This window comes from Anabrus simplex, chromosome 2, assembly GCF_040414725.1.
Source record: "Anabrus simplex isolate iqAnaSimp1 chromosome 2, ASM4041472v1, whole genome shotgun sequence".
Lineage (NCBI taxonomy): Eukaryota > Metazoa > Arthropoda > Insecta > Orthoptera > Tettigoniidae > Anabrus > Anabrus simplex.
Genome location: NC_090266.1, coordinates 845421791 through 845444425, shown reverse-complemented (window position 1 = coordinate 845444425; position 22635 = coordinate 845421791). Strand labels below are relative to the sequence as shown.

At 38.1% G+C, this 22635-nt stretch overlaps 1 protein-coding gene across 3 annotated transcripts in view; it reads left to right on the top strand.

Annotated features, from left to right (window-relative positions):
- The window catches only part of LOC136864504 (lysosomal alpha-glucosidase), a 350034-nt gene that overhangs the window by 179816 nt on the left and 147583 nt on the right, over positions 1 to 22635 (top strand). For all 3 annotated transcript variants that reach the window (XM_068226300.1, XM_067141562.2, XM_068226301.1), the window contains 2 exons: positions 3005 to 3109; positions 22065 to 22202. In XM_068226300.1, coding sequence (XP_068082401.1) covers positions 3005 to 3109; positions 22065 to 22202 — 243 coding nt within the window. The remainder of the gene's footprint in view (positions 1 to 3004; positions 3110 to 22064; positions 22203 to 22635) is intronic.

Here is a 22635-nt window from a genome sequence, read left to right as displayed (position 1 = left end):
TTTTTGAACTCTCTAGGTGCAACTGACAAAGGGCATGCTCAATTTAAGTGCCTGTTTTGGTCGGGAACAATTTCTTTTAATAATACCGGTATACAAACCATTTCTGTTGTTCTGCCGGCTGTTAATGATGTCAACTGTAATTATTTTTTTTGAAGTAGGAGCATATACAAAACAGAGTTATGGTGGAACTTTCTGGAGCTCAGTAATTTACAAATTAATGGAAAAGCTTGCATTAAATATCCCTGCTGAAGAATTTCTCCCGAGTTCAAATATGAGAATTTGTTGAAACCATATGATCCCAAACATCTAGATGAAGAGAAGGAGCTATTTAATAAGAAACTGTCAGTGGCGCAAAAAAAATGGTGGAAGTCAACTTTAGATTTGTATCCGCTAAATGAGAATACTGTACAAAGGAACAGAACCGTTCTGGAACTGCAGAAGCTATTGTTAAAGTCATTTGATTTCTCTATAATACAGTAATTGACAGAGAAAATAAACAAATGACATTGTTGAGATCCCATCCTCCAGAGTGATATCTTGAGTTAGAATGTTTCAGTTCATTATTTTATTGTTTCATTTTAAGTAAAGGTTATAATAATCAGGTGCAATTTTCATGAAGTTCTAAATATACAGTACTTTCTCAGGCATTTAAAAGTTTCTGTGTTTGGCATTATCACTAAGGTCAAATAGGTAATCATTAATTATTCCATTATTTTGAAAAAGTTTGATGTATTTATTGTAAAACTTATAGGGTGTAATAGGTAATATTATTACAGCTGATAATTACCTAGGTATAGTACGTTAAATTTACGTTTTCACTCAGTTTCTTGTTTCATTTGTTACTGATTTTATGCATGAGTGAACAGAACTAAATAAATGCAAGCCAATATAGAGAATTGTTCATCACTGTTACCCTTTTCAACATTTATCTTGAACGCATCTGTTATGGTGCGAATTGTAATGCTAATTCCATTTAGCAGTTCTGCGAAAAGTATCACTTATTTATCGCCTCTTATCCACAGGTACAGTGTTATGACAATATGACAGCAATGTGTCATCGTATAGAGGGGGCATTGAAGTGACCTTATTACAACTAATCACAATGCAATTTCCAGGCATCTGCATCCTGAAATATCAAACCAATTTGATTCTTGGTGAATGGCGAGGTGTGCAGCTCCAATATGTTTTGACTCATTTGCTACTATTGGTTTGTTCTCTCATCGCCACACAGCAAGGTGCACGGCGAGATGAATTACTTCAAAATGTTTTTGGCCTATGTGTGACAAGAACACTGATGTATTACTACCGAGTTAATGAATTTGTTACATGGTCTTGCAACAGTCAGTCCCCTTGAAGCCCCGTTCGGTATTTCCTGGAAGAGATGATTGAGTTGTCCTGGGAAGCTATTGGCCAGCCTGAGGGCATGTGGCAGCCTCTGCTTCTATTGTGCCTTTCATCTGGTGTCTCAGTGGACTTTCTGGAAGATGAAAGGAGAACACACGTATTCTGGCTGCATGCCGAAGGTACTAGAACATCATTCCCTGGTATATAAAAGCAAGTTCACTGCGAACAAGGAGTTCTATTGTTGTCTTGTCGAGTGATATGTGTTGAGTAGCCCGTTCAATGTATGGAGCAGTCACGGAATTGATTGTGTTGAGTTCTCGGTCTTGTCTGGAGTTGAGTCAAGTGAACAGTGGTCGTGCGTCGTGGTAGCCAACGTTCATGTATTCACACTGTATGGCATGGAGTTGCTGTGTGAATTGGTGTGTACAAAGCCAAGTAAAAGTTTAAATCTGTCAGACAAGTTTACAGAAGGATCGTCCATTCCAGATAAACCTGAACATTAGCTGTGAGAACAAGAGACTTTTTTAAATAGCCAGTAATTAGTGAAGTGTTGCCATTCCTTGTCAGATATAATTGTATGTGTGTGTGTGTGTGGTTGAGTGGGTGGGTCATTCTCAATTAAATTACTTCATTAAATCAGTCTGTGTTTTATTTGTAACAGTGTGAATTTTTAGTGTGTTCTGTAGTTGTGGATACATAACCAACAGTGACTTACTTTCAACTTTTGTAATGGAATGAGGAATAGTAAGCTCTGTAGTGTAGTTGGTTAGTCATTGTCTTTCTGTTCCGAAGATTACAGCTTGAGATCTGGCTGAGATTGTTTTCATTTGATGGTGTTTAAATGCAATAACTCTGTGTCTTTGCTTCTGATGCATCTAAGAATTCCCATGGGACATCTTGTCATCTCCTAAATAAATTCTGTCGTAGTTGAAGGGACGTACAACCAGTAACATCTTCATCAAGGTATCAGTGTTAATTTTTATGAATACACTGCATGTTATGATTAAAACCATGTTCTGTAGCTATATCAAATATCTCGTCTTGTATTTCTTGAAATAAAGGTGCACAATTTGTCATGCCCATGATATTATTGCCAGTACTATGAACCACTTTTCATACAATACCAAATTCATGATTTTGCAAATAGCTTGTTGTATTTTAAACATTTTGAATAATGTACAGAAGAAGTGTTGTTATACTAGTAAAGTTATGCCTTATGAAATTTCTGCTGCTTTCTGGTCTTCCTTTTATCCAATGTCATTACTGTGTAGTTAATATCAATACATGAGTTATAAAATGTCAACAAAACTATCATCCTCCCTTTTGCAATAAACAGTTTGAACTAGCTAAACCTGGTCATCCATGCTGCCTTCCTCAAAATGATATAATTACTATTGCACAGTTTTAATGTCAGTGTGATTTCCTTATCCCGGAAATATGAGGGTATAATCTGCAAAAATGTGTCTGGTACAGCTTATGTTTGAATCTCAGGAGAGTATGAAAACGGAACCACTTGTATCATAATACTTTTCACTTTTTACTTCACATAAGAAAAATAATACTTTTGGAGATTTAATTTCTTGTGAAATTTATGGCCCCTGTTAATTCAGTACTGTACTGTATTACTTTCTTAATGCAATTATATATTTTTGTTTTGTAGGATGTGCAGTGGAATGATTTGGACTACATGGACTCAAATAATGACTTTACGTATGATAAAGTGAAGTACGAGGGATTGCCACAGTTTGTAGAAGAGCTACATGAGGTTAGTGTATGTATGATTAGTGAATTGCAGTATACCTTTGTGTTATAAGTTGTGAGTTACATGAGAAGTGCTTGCAGTGTACTACAGGACTGTGAGCATCCACAGAACTGTGGTGAATATATTCATATGAATATATTGCATATTCTAAAAATATGTTTGGGTGGAAATGAGAAATAAGGACGAATAGCAAGAGTGATAGAATTTGTGTAGTTTGTTCTCACTCTGTCTAGCCATGGATTGCGTCTTGCAGATATCTCTCACCAGTTGTCAAAACTCTGATGGGTGATTTCAACTGAGTTGAGGCATTTATGTGCCTGACCAGCTCTATTCTTCAGTCTTGCATGTCACAATTGAAGTATGACTGAGTCATTTAGTGAGTGAACCAATTATGCTCAGACTTTTAAATAGTGTGCCATTTTGTTCATGCGAGCCTGGAGGTGTGAGAAAGCGATCAATAATCCTGTTGACCTTTGTGGCATATGGATTTCATGAATGTATCAATCTCTTTGGGGAAATGATCATTTCCAGAACTGCAATCACCTTGTCTGAAAGCAAGTTAGGAATGCTTATTACATGTCGTTATTCGGAACCGTTTGGAGGACTCTTTTCAAGGATATTTAAGCCATTGTGTCATATATATAAAGTCCCAAGTGGAAAGGCAGGAAGCCAAGAAAATAGGTGAATTTTTCAATTTGGAATTGCACTTGCATCTCAAGCTTAAGAAATGTCAAGCGGACTCACACTATGGAGATCATGGGATTGCTTTGGTCGTCATGAGGTGCGAGTTAGGACAGGTTGGCTGGCATTACTACATGAAACGATGTCCTTAAAATTATGTGATTATTCAGTCTAGGATGGTGACAATTTTGGGAATATTATGAGCATAAGTCTGGTATGAAGTTCAGCAGAAGAGGGAAATATAAGCCATGGCATGGCGTTGCACCACTGTTTTCAGTGGGAACAATTCTGACTGTAAAAGAGAGTCGCTGAGATGGTCAGTCATTGTTTATTATGGAGAGCAAAGGGTGTTTGCTCATTGCTCTGTTTCAGATTCTGCCTACGAGGCAACAGTATTTTTTCAAGTAACAGTGTGTGAACTCTAAAATTTTCTGTACAAGTTAAATTCAAGGACATAGAAGATCTCATGTCGTTTTCTATTCTTAGATATTTTTCTCCATGTGAGAGTAAGGACTGTAACTATATTTGAATTTGGAATTCTAAATATTTATGTCTCGTTTTCAAAACTTAAACTTTTCAATCCAAGTGGAAACATAATTAATTTAGCAAATTTCCAGATCAAGCTTGTAACCTTTACTTCAGCAGCTACACAAAACACCGTTAAAAGGGAGGGAAATAAATGCAATTACACAGTACCTTAAACACTACACACACAATAAACATTTGATGAACTTCGCAGAACTGCGCTGAAAACAAAAACAACACAAGTAAATATCAGTGAGGTCAACTTGACGATAATAAACCGGGAACGTGGAACGGGGGCTGGGAACCTACCAAAGGCATGGAGATGCGAAGGTTGCAGTTTTCCAAAAAGCCAACAATGACACTTACACACCATTATAAGTGTCCTTATTGTGTTTTGTATATATTTTCAATCCACTACATGTAATTCCAGTGTTCCATGTTCTATGAACACAAGACTGTTAGAGCCAGAACTGGGAACTTTCTAAGCTCCAAGTTCTCCTTTCCAAGTGTATGTTACATTACCAGGTAATCTATCAACTTAATGATGTATTTCCAAGCAACCACCTATAGGTGCATGGATTTTTCATCACAATGATTGTTATCAGTTTCCCCTTAATTTAATTTTCACCAAGAACTGATGATGACTCCATGGAGTCGAAACCGGTCTTCTTATAATTGAATAAATTGTTGCATTGTGTTGAATGGTGGAACATCCCTCAAACTCTACATTACTAGCACTAGATGTCAGAGTACTTGAGCAGCTACAGAGTTAACACTTTCACACGTTTCAGATGGGGTAGATACTTGAACCTCCGAACTAGTGTTAGTCAACTCATTCCCTAATATTCTCGAAAACTGTATTAGCAAGGATTCACACACCTGCGCTCATTTGTTGGCAATTTGAGAGACAACAAATCCCTAATTCTGTCCAGGTAATATAGTAACTGTGCCTAACCCACGCTAATTGGTCATGTGAGGGCTCAGAAGCACAAAAGGACACAGGAATGGCATTAAATTCTGCTAACTTATCTTTAACCACGGCCAAAGGCTCACGCAACTCGTTCGTAGTTAACTCGGGTATGGTTACAGGTAAATTAAGGGACTGTTTCAATAGGCTAGTGTCATCTCTGACATTGCCTGTTGAATTAATTTTTTGGATACGAAGTTCATAAACAAGTTCTGATTTTCTCAAATGGAAAGGATTAGGAACAGCACAAGCCATCCTGACGGGTAGAAACAATATTTCAAAGCGATATACGAATGTCGAACTTTACATAGTTTTAGGTTAGGCACGATCAACGTTCACTTTTCTTCCGTCCGCAACCACGCGATTGCTCGCTGGGCCCATAACCCAGAGGTCCATGGATGTGGAAGCGTGCTGGGCCCATAACCCAGAGGTCCGTGGATCGCAACCACGCTCTGCTACCAATATGTAATCGTTACTTCAGCAGCTACACAAAACACACTTAAAAGGGAGGAAAATAAATGCAGTTACACGGTACCATAAACACTACACACACAATAAATATTTGATGAACTGCGCAGAAAACAACAGAAGTAAATATCATTGAGGGCAACTTCACGATAATAAACCAGGAACGTTGAACGGGGGCTGGGAACCTACCAAAGGCATGGAGATGCGAAGGTTGCGGTTTTCCAAAAAGCCAACAGTGATCTCTTGTTTTCAAAATATTATTTTAAAAAATCGACAATACAAATTAATTTAAACATAAGAGTTTCATTTTTGGTCCGTATTGAACTGAGAATGGAAGATAGGAAAAACTAGAAAGGTTCCACCTTTTCAATACAAAAATGTTATAGGTTTATTTATAACATGTATTTGCACTTGGGACTAGTTTCGACGCTGTGTTGGCGTCATCATCAGCCAAAAAATGGGAAAATAGGCCTACACACTGGCCTATTTTCCCAACACAGCGTCGAAACTAGTCCCAAGTGCAAATACATGTTATAAATAAACCTATAACATTTTTGTATTGAAAAGGTGGAACCTTTCTAGTTTTTCCTATCTTCCAATACAAATTAACTTCCGAACAAATTCAGCTGTACACAAAATCTAGATACACCGTTTGGGACACACGAATAGACGTTCCTTGACAAATACAAATTAGATGTTCCTTGACAAGAGCTTTGCCTTAAGTCCAACGAGTTAAGCAAATAAATCTCAACACAAAACAAGTTCTACGATACATTCTAGAAGGTAAGCGGAAACACAAAATGCTATTACAATTTTAGAATGAATTTAAACATTTAAACGTACCTTTCAAAACATCTGATCAATAGAGTGGCGACTAGGGTAATCTCCTGCGGGATACACCGACAAAAATTAAATGCAAATTAAAAACGGGACTGAAAACAAACATGCTTTTCCTAAGGCAGCGCATCCTGGCAGCGAGGAGGCGCCGACGACTGTCAAAACTTCGGCAGACGACAGACAGACCAAACACAGACTTAAGACAGACCATGAAATGCTGCCTCGTTCCCTTTAAACAGCGAAGTCTTTCCTTGGAGTAGCCAATCAGAACGCACGAGCCTGCCCATCGCCACCCAGATTCACCAATCACAACTCTTTCTCCGGTCGCGACATTTAAACAACATTTCCGAACACGTATACAGACACCAATCGCGAACCCTCCATTTTCCAGAATAGAATGGACATATTTCTAGAATCCATAACTGACAAGGCCGACACACCCTGTTCTAAAAGTTTGCATCACAACCTTTCTGGACTGTTCCAGTAAATATAAAACAATAATCTAGTAGTTACAAATAAAATATGCTACAACAATATTTTACACTGTACAGGTTAGGTAGCTACATGAAATACGAATAAAATATTCTAGCACAACACTCCAGATGATACAGTAAGTATTACATAAAAAGATTTACAAATAAAATCTTCTACAAACACTTTCCACCTCCAAGAGATTCTACACATGTCTCAAGCTACAAGACTCAGTGATACTTCAATACAGACAGGGTTGCTAGTAAATATCATCGCATTGTCTTAATTCATGTCATTGTTATACAAATGATGAGATATTGATATTACGAGGACGGTTTGAAAAGTTCTCGGAATCACCGCTAGATGTCAGTGCTAGAGCAACGAGGTTCCCGCACAATAATCACACATCCTTTGTGAGTGAACACGTGGTGCGTCAGTGCTCTACCTGCAGGAGTGTGGTAGTGACGACTCTTTGTTGTTGTTCCCGCGTAGTGATTTGTGACAGTTGAAAAAACTGAGATTCGGGCAGTGATTAAATACTTTGTAAAGAAAGGTATGAAAGCAAAGGAAATTCATGCTGACTTTCAGAACACACTGGGGGCTCTGCTCCTTCATTTTCAACTGTTGCCAAATGGACCAGCGAGTTTAAATTTGGTTGGGAGAGCTTGGATGATGATCCGCGTAGTGGACGGCCAAAAAGTGTTATGACCCCAGAATTCATCGCAAAAGTGCATAAAATGGTCATGGAGGATCGTCGACTGAAAGTGCGGGAGATTGCTGAAGCTGTAGGGATGTCTTCTGAACGGGTATATTATATTTTAACTGAGAATTTGGTATGAAAAAATTATCCGCAAGATGGATTGTCGTGACATTGGACAATAAACGCACCAGATTGGAAATGTCCGAACAAAGTCTGGCCTGTTTTCAGTGCAGCCAACAAGATTTTTTGCACCGGTTTGTGACTACAGATGAAACTTGGGTCCACTACTATACCCCGAGACAAAACAGCAGTCAAAGCAGTGGAAACATGCTGATTCACCACCACCAAAGAAAGCAAAGGCAGTGCGTTAGGCCAGAAGGCTCATGGCCTCAGTTTTCTGGGATGCAAAAGGCATTCTGCTGATAGATTATCTTCCTACTGGCCAAACAATTACGGGGCAATACTATGCAAACCTCCTAGACCAAGTACAGGAAAAGATACGCAAAACAAGGCCTGGTTTGGCAAGGAAAAAGGTCATCATTCATCTGGACAACGCTCCGCCGCACACAAGTGTTATTGCCATGGCAAAACTTCATGAACTGGGTTACGAATTGTTGCCACATCCACCTTATTCACCTGATTTGGCATCATCAGACTTTCATCTATTCCCCAAGCTGGATGGAGATTTTCTACAAGGGAAGAACTGACAGCCGAATTGGAGAGGTATTTTGCAGGCCTGGAGGAATCTCATTTTCGAGATGGGATCAAGGCATTGGAACATCGCTGGACCAAATGCATTAGTCTATAGGGAGACTATGTTGAAAAATAAAAGCAGTTCCACCGAGGTAAGATACTTAATTCTAGTACATTCTGAGAACTTTTCAAGCCACCTACGTATTGCAGTGCCAGGTAGTTGGGACAGGCAAAGTTACGAGTAGATGGTCAGCTGTAATCACAGGTATGCGCAGGCTGCTGCATTAAAAGGTGATCTGTTGATATAACAGGTCTTAGTCTTCATTGATGGACATTGCTTGTGGCTATGTATTTGAGTATCTCCAGTTTTCCGAGTGCATGAATGCGAGGTGGATCTTGTAAGAAAACTTGTATCCGTAGGGTGGAATACAACCCAGTGTAATTTGTGAAGCAATAACGAAGATGTCAGAGGACATGCTTGTGAAATGGTCGGCTGTTGAGTAGCAATATTTATTTTAGTGATAAAGTAGTTAAACCCTATTGAAATTGATTAATATTGTGTGGGTGTGATCCATTTAGTGCTAATTATATATTGGTGTCTAGTGCTTATTGGTAGAAATTAAGAGTAGCAATATTTATGCAGTAGAAAAACAGTAAAGTACCGATAACATATAAGGAGATTAAAATTACAATCAATTTCTAAATTAACAATACAAATATTAATTTTTCCTTTGCTTCATGTAGTAAATAAAAATTGTTAAGTAGTTCAGTTGGTGTTCGGTAGATTACGTGTTCTAGGGTTAAGTAGGCTAGCTAGGTGTACTTTGTTTCGAATTTAGGTTTAGGGAATATTAACTTATAAAAAATTTATAAATATCTGTTTTTTGCTGTTGGTGTAATACTTACAAACATAGGTTATAGTACGGAGTTGTATCTTCTGCATCTTATTCGTGCATCAATAGACACAGTATTTTGTATAGATATCCGTTCAAACTATCACAAAGGTGATAATTGATTTAATTAAATAACACGACATGCCTGGAAACATTCATTTAAAAAAGAATATACGGTATTTCACTGGAGAACTACTTAACAGTCTTTGGATTGTTGACGATTGCTTCCTGCATTGCGACGAGAACAAAGGGTATAGGGTAGTTGAGAAAAAAATCAGCCGATTACTGTATTCCAATTATTTGTGGTTCCAAATCTCTGGTGTACTTTGTACTTTACACCTTCAATTATTCATCAAGTAAAAATTAATAATCAAATTCCTATATCCCGACGATTGCACTTCAAGTCGTAGGTGTATTTTTGACAGAAGTTTGTGAGAAATTATTGTAGACATACTCGTATTTTTCAGCATTTAAGGACAGTTTTTAATCTCTGTCCCATATAGTAGGGAAAATAATAGTAATCTACCAGCTGTAATTATTACATAACCACATTTCAGTTGATAATTGTAGTGTAGATATTATATTAGATAGTATCTTGCCTGCTATATTCGTGTGTATACTTCTGTATGGTGAAACTTTCGATATTTCTGCATTTAACTAAACAGCAGTTTAGTGTGGTGGACTGATGACTCAAAGACTGGTGATGGCACAGGAGGAGGGATCAACGAGGGAAGACCTGAGAGATCAATCCAGATGAGCCTGGGCAAACACACTACAGTCTTTCAAGCGGAAGTGATAGCTATCACAACATGTCTTGAAGAAAATCTGAAAATGAACTATAGGAATAAAAGCATTTTCATTTTTACGGAATGCCAAGTGGCCATTAAAGCACTAGAAGCAGTCCGGATAATATCCAGAATTTTCTGGTATTGCCATTCACTTCTCCTGAAGCTCTCAAAGTACCGGGCGAGTTGGCCGTGCGCGTAGAGGCGCGCGGCTGTGAGCTTGCATCCGGGAGATAGTAGGTTCGAATCCCACTATCGGCAGCCCTGAAGATGGTTTTCCGTGGTTTCCCATTTTCACACCAGGCAAATGCTGGGGCTGTACCTTAATTAAGGCCACGGCCGCTTCCTTCCAACTCCTAGTCCTTTCCCATCCCATCGTCGCCGTAAGACCTATCTGTGTCGGTGCGACGTAAAGCAACTAGCAAAGAAAAAGAAAGAAGCTCTCAAAGTACAACATTGTCAAAATAATATGGGTACCAGGGCATGCAGGTATAGAAGGAAATGAAAAGTCAGATAAACTGCCCAGGAAAGGGGCAGAAACACATTTTGTAGGCCCAGAACCTGTATGCGGGATTTCTTATGGACAAGCCCGACACTACATAGGAAAATGGGTACAAAAGAAACAAATGGAGAACTGGAAAAATACTCCAGGATGCAGGCTTGCAAAGGAACTGATAAAAGGACCAAACAAGAAGCATACTAAAGAACTGTTGAAACTCAGCAGAAAAAATATAAGATGGGTAGTAAGACTGTTGACAGGACACTGCCATCTGAAAAAACACCTACATAGAATGGGAGTAATAGTAGAAAATATATGTAGGAAATGCAATGAAGGAGAGGAATCAGCTGAACACATACTTTTCGAATGTGAGGCGCTGGGTAGAATCAGACTCTCCACTCTAGGACTACCAGGTAAAGAAGACCCAATAAGAACAACCTGCAGCTTTGTGAAGGGAGCAGGTATATCTAGGTGGGAATGAAGGAAAAACATGGTAGCAAAAGATCTTAGAGGTCGACACTAAGTAGGAACTAATATTTAGAGGTCTCATGAAGAAAAGAGGAAGAAGAAGAAACAGCAGTTTTCATTTCTATTAGAGTATAGTAGGGTAAACTAGTAGTAGTAATAATCTGTCTATGTGTTTAGGTTTGTTGATAATCCTTGAGTAGTTCTTGTGAAATTCAAATTTTAATTGCAATTCTCATTTCTGTTTTTGCTTAGTAGTAACTAGGGCTCAGAAGTTGAAGACCTATAAATTGCCTAAAAAAAGGATCGATAAAAAGGCTTTAAAATTAAAAAAGAGGACCTAAAAACTGGCAAAAAGGACGTAAAAAATTATCCAAATTCGTACATAATTTTAGTTTTAATTACATAATTAATGACTGAGTATAATGTTTAAAAATGCAAAAGTTTGGTGGTATGCAACACACACAGTACAAAAATATATGAGTGAAATACTTCTTTCAGAAAGTATATATTTTTAGATTAACATATTTTAAAAAGTAATTCTTTGTTTTTTAAAAATAACTACTTGCAAAACTTAGAATGAAATATTTTTTGTACCTAGAATGAATTCAGAGAACCCACTGTGGACATCCTGAAGAAAGAAATAGAAATTAGTATAGCTTGAATCATAGTTGTTGTAACCACACTAGGGTTACAGGAATTGGAATTCAGAAACCTTATCTCAGTTGGCATTGCAGTGTATCACAATAGTCATTTCCAGGTTCTTAGGTGTAAAAGATCATTGGTTTTCAGACAGAATATTGCAAAACATCAAGAAACTTCTTTTTACATCAATGGATGTTAAGGATTCATACTTGAATCAAATGAGATCTTCCTCTTTGAAAATACATAAAAATTTTCTCCTCTCAATATTTCACTTATCTTACACATAATTTGATATCCCTGATACAGTATTTTTCAAGCACCACTTTCATTTTTTCATTTCTCTTTCATTTTATTTTCTCTCTTTTCAGATACAGTTCCAATATATGTATTTACTAGAGAAAAAATGTTTAAGAGGTGATGGATGAACTAATGATGATTCGAATTGAGAATGGGCAAGTAAAGATGTAGTCAAAAGGAGGTGAAGTTGCAAAAAAAGAAGCCATTAGGACCTAAGGAAAGGCTAAAAAGGACAATTGGCCAAAAATACCCAAAAAGGCAAGAAAGGACAAATAAAACCCACCTGGCCTACAATGACCCAGAATAAAAATTTTCTTATATTGGGCCTTGTCATCGGACACTCGAGAATAAAAAGGTTTTTCCTCAACTTCTGAGCCCAAGTATTAACCTATTGTAATTAGGATACGTCTGAACACATTTTAAAATTATTGTAGTGAAGTTATTTTATTAGAAATTACTGTGCTTATTTTATAATTGTGAAATATTTGTGTAGTAGGAGAAATATCTCTCTAGAAACTTCTGTTGAAATTAGGATACGCTCAACTGCAGTATAGTATTGTGTAATTCTTGTACATTCCTTTCGATATTCAGTAATTAACGTCAGTTTTCATTCTGTCAGTAGGATAAAGATATATTTTTTTAAAATTGTACGACATAGGGCCGGTTCTACCATCTGCTGGTAAAGTGGCTGGCAGCTGCCCGGGAGGTAAAATACCTGGAGGTGTAAATCTGCTGGTACTTTGGTTTGCATCCAACCACCTCCGCGCAAGCGCTAGGTAGCTACCCGGAGCTAGACACCGATATACGAAGTTGGCTAGACTGATTTTCAGCGACTTCTCGCTTTCGAGTGTGGTGCTATCTATCGTCAGATGCATGAAACTCATTTCGATTGTCTTATTTCCCTGTGCTTGCGTCTGCTTATTATCACCAAAAAGCCTAATAAGAGTTAATGGACAACGATTTATGCCAAGCTTTCGCGATTTTAATGTATGATCTTCAATATCAATACCTAATTGGGATTAAAATCTCGAGATTACATTTTCTTACACCAGTTATAACCTGTCATGTAAGGCAGCGTTTTTGTAAAGTATTCTCGTAGTAGATTGGTCAAGTCTCTCGCTCCGTAATAGAAGGTACACAGGTTTTCATCGTATTTCTAATTTACATTTTAAAATGTATTTTTGTTCCCTGCCATTGTTCTTAACTCTCTTTTATGCGCTTCCATATACGTATATATACACACACATCTTCTTTACGGACTTATTGCCTTTGAGCATTCTATCTGCAGGCTTCTGTGAATTGATTAAGTATCTCCACGATGCTCTATTTGCAACTATTTCTGTAACCTCGTTTAGTTCCACATGCTTCCATTTATTGATAAAGCATTTCATTCTAATGTTTAACTTTATGAAGATAAAGTTGGAGGGTACTGTAAATGTAAAGAACTAATCGGGATAAATATCCATTCATAGGAAGAGGAATTCGGGAATGGAAGAGTTTCCAATTTCTTCGAAATAATTTACAAGAAGACCATGTAAACAACTAATAGGGAATCTGCTACCTGGGCGACAGTCCTATGTGCTATTAATCATAACATCACTTTCTATAAGTAGCATACTTATAAAGCAATTTCCTAGTAAACATAATATTGTGATTAAATGTTTCAATGAAACATATTATTAACAAAAGAACGTATGAAAAGAGACATACAGATTACCACAACGCTAATAATGGGAATAAAAAAAGATTCGTCATAGTAAAGACTCGAACCTGCATACCTTGTATTATGAAGTGAGCGTGTTAGCCATTATGCTACGAGAACGCTGGAGGTAGTGAGGATACATACATTAAGTTATACCTCGTGTCTGAAAACTGAAAAAGTAGAAAATTAAAGCCCATTTGAAATGATTTCCAAATAGATTTTGATTTTATATCCTTTTAAAGTTTCTTTACGAAAGCTGGACATATAAAATGGATTCCCTAAGCTACTGATGCGAGAGGCTGGTGTGACCGTTGCAACTCAAGGGAAGCATTAATGTTCAAGATCCTGCAATACAATATCGGCCACTGTTACAGTATCATGCTTTTTTCAGTATACTAAGCTAATTTAAGTTGTATGTAACCAGAAATACAGCTAATAATGTTCAACTCTGAAAACTTGCCCGGCAGGTAAAGTCTTATCGAGCCCTTGAAGTGGCCGATAAATTACGCGCCGGGTAACTACGTTTTATGCTGCCGATAGCGCTATTTGGGGGTGGTCAGACGGAAACATCCTTTTACACGGAGGGCAATGTACACGCTACTTTACCAGTAGGTGGTAGAACCGGCCCTAAGTAGAATTGTAGCGTCATTAATTACCTTATTGTCATGTGATCTTGTGTACCGAGCTCGATAGCTGCAGTCGCTTAAGTGCGGTCAGTATCCAGTATTCGGGAGAGAGTAGGTTTGAACCCCACTGTCGGCAGCCCTGAAGATGGTTTTCCGTGGTTTCCCATTTTCACACCAGGCAAATGCTGGGGCTGTACCTTAATTAAGGCCATGGCCATTTCCTTCCCACTCCTAGCCCCTTCCTGTCCCATCGTCGCCATAAGACCTATCTGTGTCGGTGCGACGTAAAGCAACTTGCCAAAAAAAAAAAAAAAAAAAAAAATCTTTGTGTATTATCCTAGACAATATTTCAAATCAAATCAAAACACTTTCTTTGCAAATGCGGTCTCTACCTTGGTGGTAAATGATGACAAAAATACATTATTCTCAACTACATGTTAAGTTAAAAAGAAAAGAAGGTATTTTTCCTAAAATACAGTATTATACAATTTACATTAACATTTTTTTTCTATTAAACACACAGCTCATTCTTAATAAATTTATATTATTTACAAAATTCTACTCATAATATCTTCTGTACTTACACACATAATCAACTCATATAGTATACAGTATGTGGAATCACTTCAAAAAATACTATACAATATTGCTATAAGATTTAAATGTACATTGCTTTTTTTTAAAACCCATTTTGGTACCTAATGTGCATAACGACCTGCTGCGTCTTAACCAGAGCCCCTTTTGCCACTGCTTTTCAGAGTTCCTAAAGGGCCTTCACAGCTACCGTAGCGGTCCCAGGGCCCTCGATGTTCCCACTGTACTTCACCCCTACAGGCAGTCCGCTCCTTCAGCTGTCCAGTCTCCATAGACAAGGGAATGGGATTAATTTATTCATAAAAATTCTTTATTATAATAACCTACACAGGATGAATGCCCTCTAACATTTCTGTTCTCTGTTGCCATTTATTCTTTCCTTGAATATCTGTACAGATTTTGGCAAAGAATCAAACACTTCTCCAGGTAAACTGTTCCACTCCTCCATGCCCTTCCCAATGAATGAAAATGTACCCCAATCATTTCTGCTAAAATCCCGTCTAATTTTATACTTGTGAACAGCCCTGCCAATATAATTATTTTCCAACTGAAGCCTCTCACGGATTTCTCCCCATGCTTCCTCTCCTATATAGGCTCTATATAATCCTATAAGTCTAGTTTTCTCCCTTCTCTTACTTAAAGCTTCCCACCCGAGTTTCTGTAACATTTCTGATATACTACTCTTTCTCCTGAAATCTCCCTTTACAAATCTTGCTGCTCTCCTCTGCACACCCTCTATTTCTTTTATTAGATATTTCTGGTGAGGATCCCAAACACTGTTTGCATTTTCCAATAATGGACAACCCATTTCTATCCTTTGATTTTCTTTTTGCACAGAATAAGTTTTCTTTCTTCATTATTCCATTAAGAATGGCTAAGTAATGCAGATGTAGTAACTGTGTGCATGGCTGTGCATTAAGGAGTGTGAGGGAGGAGTTGGAGAGTTTGAGGGAGATAATTAGGTTTTTCTCAAAGGGCAGGAAGGAATGTAGTGCTCCCTGAAACAATGAACGGGATATGATAGGAGTAAAAGAGGGATTGGAAGGAAAGGAGTGAATTGTAGACGAATGGTGATCTGATGTTTTAAGGGGAAGGAAGTTGCAAGCTATGGCCCCTATTCTGGAGCAGAATTTAGGTTCTATGAGAAATCGGTGTGAATCATTGCAGGTAGAACAACAGAGGGAAGATGAGGAACAGGGAATAGTTCCTTATGAGTGTGGAAGTAAGAGGAAAGGAAAAGGTAGTAAAGGGAAATGTAGAGTACAGGATAGTAAAAGGAAGGTAAAACAGGGTCATGGGAGGGAGAAAATGGAGGAGGAAGTAGCTTTTTCAGCTGTCAGAAAAGATAGGAGAGACCAGGAGGGGAGGGGAGGGGATCAAATGAGGTGGGTAGGGTTGAAGCTCTGGTCATGGGGTAATAACATTGTTAGACATGTGAGGGAAAGTATGTGGACAAAAGGGAACCAGGGTTGATTGTTATCCAGGAATTATGTTAGGGAAGATGTTGAGGAAAGTAGAAGAGAAGGAGGGGGGAAAGGAGAAGGTGGTAGTGTTTCTTGTTAGTGCAAAAAATGTAAGGCAAGCAGGTATAAGTACCAGCATTGTTAGGGATGTGTGGGATCTGGTAAATGCAGCACGGGTGAGTTTGAGGAAACAGATATTGTTATCAGTGGAATACTGTGTAGGAGGGATACTGACTGGAAGGTGATCGGGGATTTGAATGAGACTATGGAATGGGTATGTGGGAAACTGGGAGTGAGATTTCTAGATCCTAATGGGTGGGTAGGAGGTAGGGATCTGCACTCAGATGGCCTTCACTTGAACTGCAGTCGTACATATGTTAGGAAGTTTGTTTGACAGGGTTATAGGGAGGTACATTTGGGAAAACAGAGCGGACTATGAAGCGGTGATATGGGTACAGGGATCTGGAAGTCAATTAGGGATGACATAAAAATGTTAGTGTTGAACTGTAGAACTATTGTAAAATAAAGGAATCATCATCATCATCATCATCATCATCGTAATTACGCATTTTGCTCATTGCTGAGTGTCAAGACCTCATAATTCTCTCATTCCTGCATTGCAGCCTTGATGAGATGCCCCCATCAAGAACGGTTTTTATCTTTCCTTAGCATGATCTGAAGAGGTAGGCCAGTGATCTTCTTCGCCTGATCTAACCATCTACTTGCTGTTCTTCCCCGTGGTCTGCTGGCTTGCAAAATGGTCTTTTCTGAGTTCTCTCCTTTTCTTCTGAAAATGTGGCCGAGGAACTGGAGCTAACACTCACTCACACGGGAATATAGATGTTTCTGGATGGTCAGTTCATTCCGAATGGAAACATTGGTTCTTCTTTCTGTCCAGGGTACATGCAGCATTCTCTGCCAACACCACATCTGAAAGGCATCAATTCGACTTTAGTCTCTAGTATTCACATCCCAGGTCTTACAGCCATACAAAAACACTGCGAACATTAGTGATTCCACCAAGCGCATCTTTGTAGCTTTTGATATTGTCCAGTTCTGCCAGATCTTACTGAGTTTAATCATTGCAGCACAACCTAGAACAATAAGTCTTTTGATCTCTAATTCACAGCTTCCTGTGTCATTGATGACTGACCCAATGTACACAAGTTCCTTTACTATCTCCAGGTCCTTTAGACATCCTGTACTGTACATTGGATTTGACCTTGCCGATCAATTACCATTAGTTTGGTCTTTTTCATGTTTATCTCTAGACCATAGTGAAATCTAATGTTCTTCACTCTTGGGAACAGGTCATTGAGTTCCTCTTCACTTCCAGCTATAAGGAAAGTATCATCTGTAAAACGTAGGATGCTAATTTATCTACTGCCAATCGAGATTCCACCATTCCAGCCATCGAGAGCTCACTCGAAGACACACTCTGCATAGATGATGTAGAGTTGAGGTGATAATATGCAAAGAAAGGAATAGAATTAAGTAATTTAATAGATATATACTTAGCAGATATTGTAATAGTAGTTGAATCATCGCTGGGAAATGTTATAATGCATGTAGAAATTTTCTCACAGAACTGGAGTGTTTATCGTAGAGATAGGATAGGAATGGTGAAAGAGAAATTTGTAAACTACTAAAAACTTAAAGATGACAAACATGAAATTCTAGGTGTAAGGCTCATCTCCAAAGATAATAGGCAACTTGATGTTTTTGTAGTGTACAGACCTCGAAAGGGTGGCGCAGATGCTGATTTGAAATTATTTTCTAAAGTAGTCAGCTATGTGGGAAGCGATATGGAAAGGAGCGTGGTTAGAATGGGTGATCTCAATTTATTAAATGTCAAATGGGAAGGTAATGTGAATAACAAGAAGCATGGCCAACAAACGGTAAATAAGTTAATCTGGGCAGACAGCTGAATCAGAAAGTGATGGAACTAACTAAAGGGGAGAATATTCCAGATGTGATGCTGGTAAAATCAGATAAGCTCTATAGAGAATCTGAAGTAATGAACGGTATTAGTGATCACAAAGCTTTTTATGTCTTAGTTAAAAATAAATGTGATAGAAAGGTTGTAAAAGTAGGACTGTTAGACAGCACCATATGGCTGATAAAACAGGCATGAGAGAGTTTTCAAAAGTAATTATGATTGGTGGAAAATGGTGAATAAAAATTAAAACAGACTGGGATGGGTTTATAGGAATTGTTGAGGAATGTGAAAACAGGTTTGTACCTTTAAAGGTGGTAAAAGACCCACTTTATTATAAGAGAGAAATAAAAAGACTAAGAAGGAGGTGCAGATTGGAAAGAAATAGTTAGAAATGGCTGTAGAAGTAAGGAGAAATTGAAGGAACTTACTAGGAAATTGAATCTAGCAAAGAATTCATCTAAGGATAACATGATGGCAGGCACAATTGACAGTTATACAAATTTTAGTGAAAAATGAAAGGTTATCTAGAGGTAATTTTAGGACAGAAACAGATTCCAAGAAGGGTATTCCAGGAATCATTAATGAACAAGGGGAGTGTGTATGCAAGGATCTTCAGAAGGCCTAAGTATTCAGTCAGCAGTATGTAAAGATTGTTGGATACAAGAAAAATTTCCAGATAGATGAAGTGGTCAATACTAATGAAGTATTGAAATTTACCTCTGAAAACAAAAAACATTTACAATAGGGTACCGAGTGAATTGGCCGTACGGTTAGGGATGTGCGGCTATGAGCTTGCATTCGGAGATTGTGGGTTCGAACCCCATTGTCGGCAGCCCTGAAGATGGTTTTTCATGGTTTCCCATTTTCATACCTGGCAAATGCTGCGGCTGTACCTTAAGATCATGGCTGCTTCCTTCCCACTCCAAGCCCTGTCTTGTCCCATCATGGCCGTAAGACCTATCTGTGTCAGTGCGACATAAAGTCAATTGTGTGTTAAAAAATACACAATAAGATACAAAATATGAAAACCAGAAAAGCAGTTGGAATTCATAGATTTCTGGGGATATACTAAAGACAATGGGTTTGGATGTGGTATCATATCTGAAGTACTAATTTGATTACTGTTTGGACGAAGGAGCTGTACCAAATGAATGGAGAGTTGCTATAGCAGCCCCTGTGTACAAAAGAAAGGGTGATAGACATAAAGCTGAAAATTACAGGCCAGTCAGTTTGGTATTCGTTGCGTGCAAGCTTTGGGAAAGCATTCTTTCTGGTTATATTACATATGTTTGTGAAATTAATAACTGGTTCGATAGAAGATATTTCGGGTTTAGGAAAGGTTATTCCACTAAAGCTCAACTTGTAGGATTCCAGCACGTTGTAGCTGATATCTTGGATTCAGGAGGTCAAATGGACTGTATCGTTATTGACCTATCTAAGGCATTTGATAGAGTAGATCATGGGAGACTACTGGCAAAAATGAGTGCAGTTAGACTAGACAAAGGAGTGACTGAATTAGTGCTATATTTCTAGAAAATAGAACTCCAAGAATTAGAGTAGGTGAACCATTATATGATCCTGTAATCATTAAGAGGGAAATTCCTCCACACAGTATTATTAGAACTTTATGTTTTCTTATATATAGAAGTGATATGAGTAAAGAACTATAATTGGGGATAAGGCTTTCTGCGGACGATGTTATTCTGGTAAAGTAATAAATAAGTTACAAGCTTGTGAGCAACTGCAAAAGGATGTCAATAATGTTGTGAGATGGAGAGCAGGCAATGGTATGATGATAAACGGGCTTAAAAGTCAGGGCGTGAGTTTCACTAATAGAGTCCTCTCAGTTTTAATTACTCCATTGTTGGGGTAAATGTTCCTAATGGGGATCACTGTAAGTACCTAAGTGTTAATATACGGAAAGATCTTCATTGGGGAAATCACATAAATCTTATGTAAAGGGTACAGATCTCTGTACATAGTTATGAGAGTATTTAGGGGTTGTAGTAAGGATGTGAAGGAGAGGGAATTTATGTCTTTGGTAAGACCCAGCCAGAGTATGGTTCCTATGTATGATACTCTCACCAGGATTACTTGATTCGAGAACGAGAAAAAATTCAAAGGAAAGCAACTTGGTGTATTCTGGGTGATTGTATGAGCGATTATTCTCACTACTTTCAAACTGAGTGTCTGCCACAGAAGAATGGAAAGAAGGTTGCTAGGAATTTCCGTGAAGAATAATCGTTCATGCAAACAGGCAGGAACAATGGCAAGAGGGTACTCAAAATGAGGAGGTGAAGGCTAAGTTAGGAATGAACTTAATTGATAAAGTTGTACACACAAATTGGCTTCGGTGTTGGGTTCGTGCGAGGCGAATGAAGGAGAATTGGTTAGCTAGGAGAATAATGCATTTACGTGTGTATATATGAATGATTTTAATTACAATTAAGAGAGGTAAGAGAGGTAGATTGAGATTAAGATGACGACCGAGCTCGATAGCTGCAGTCGCTTAAGTGCGGCCAGTATCCAGTATTCGAAAGATAGTGGGTTCGAACCCCACTGTCGACAGCCCTGAAGATAGTTTTCCATGGTTTCCCATTTTCACACCAAGCAAATGCTGGGGCTGTACCTTAATTAAGGCCACGGCCACTTCCTTCCCACTCCTGGCCCTTTCCTGTCCCATCGTCGCCATAAGACCTATCTGTGTCGGTGCGACGTAAAGCCAGTAGCAGAGATGACGATGGTTAGTTTCAGTTTCTAACAGTTTAAAGATAAAGAGGTATAGAAGTAAACAAGGCCACAGAGCTAGTTAGAATGAGAGGATTGTGGCGATGGTTAGAAAATTCATTGAGGTTTGTAGACAGAATGCTGAAAGGCGCGTGTGTGTGTGTGTGTGTGTGTGTGGGGTGTGTGTGTGTGTGTGTGTGTGTGTGTGTGTGTGTGTGTGTGTGTGTGTGTGTGTGTGTTTTTTATATATATATTACAATTAAACCTTGCTTGTGCTTCTGTTAGCACTCTAATTCAGGTAAGAATATTGAGTGAATATAATATTTTTAAGTTGATGGTGATGTCCAGGGACTGAAATGAAACTGTGGTTTCCTATGAAATTATTTGATTTATTCTGTACTAGAAACCTTGGTTTTTTGCCTTTTCAGCCTGACATTTCTTTAAAGTTACTCAATCACATTACATGTTAAGAATCTAGGGTGGAACTGTTTCCCTACTACCATGGTTGTCATTATGAGCCACACTCCTAGTTGAAATTTTTTTCTCGTCATCATGTATATTTCAGATTAATTTAAGTTGACACTACCGTGTTACAAATGAAAAAAATAGTAAGCTTGTAGTTTTATTTGCCTGTTGGTATCTTGATCATAGCCATAGAACAGTTAGTTTTATGTAGAATCCAAATCACTAGATATGACTTTTCGTGTTAAAAATTCCGTTGCAGTGGTTAAATTACAAATGTACATCTTCTCTAATTTGTTGGTTGGTTGTCCAATTTTGATATTCTTTACTGTTGAGTGTGCTGATTTGCTTGCTAGTTGATCTTATTTTTCATAAGTGTATTGAGGAACAGCTTTACAGTTTTATTTACTGTGGTGAGGTAGTTGGATCCATGGAAGAATGATGGAGTGGGGCTTAGACAGTGATGAACTGAGTGCGTGAGGGGAAATTTTTTTAACACGTGTATCTATTTTATTGCAGTTGGGTATGCATTATGTTCCATTGATTGATCCTGGTGTTAGTGCTGGTGAGAAACCTGGATCATATCCACCTTACGATGAAGGCATTGCAATGGATATATTCATAAAGAATTCAACTGGACAGCCATTCATTGGAAAGGTAAATATTTTGCTAGAAAAATGAATCATGTGTTATAGCTGTTTTAGATGTTACAACTATTGATGATGTGTGTAGGAGGACATGGGTGTTATTTCTGTACCATATAATTTTATTGAAGAGGCTGACACTTGGAAAAAATTATCTCACTCGTGTTAATGTGATCTTTTATGTTTTATTTGTGGACTTCAGATCATCTTCACGTATCAATGATTGTGATTTCCCTTTCAGACTTACCAGTTCCTCAAACACTGTGGAACAATGTGCACTACACTGCCATAAGTTCTCTCAGTACTTTCATTGCATATAACTCATCATCATCATCATCACTGTCCCACTCCAGTCGCCCGGGTATGGTTAACAAGCATTCTCCACTCCTTTCTGTTCTTCCACTTTTCCTGCTTCATTACTTCCACCACATCCAATTCAGCTTCTC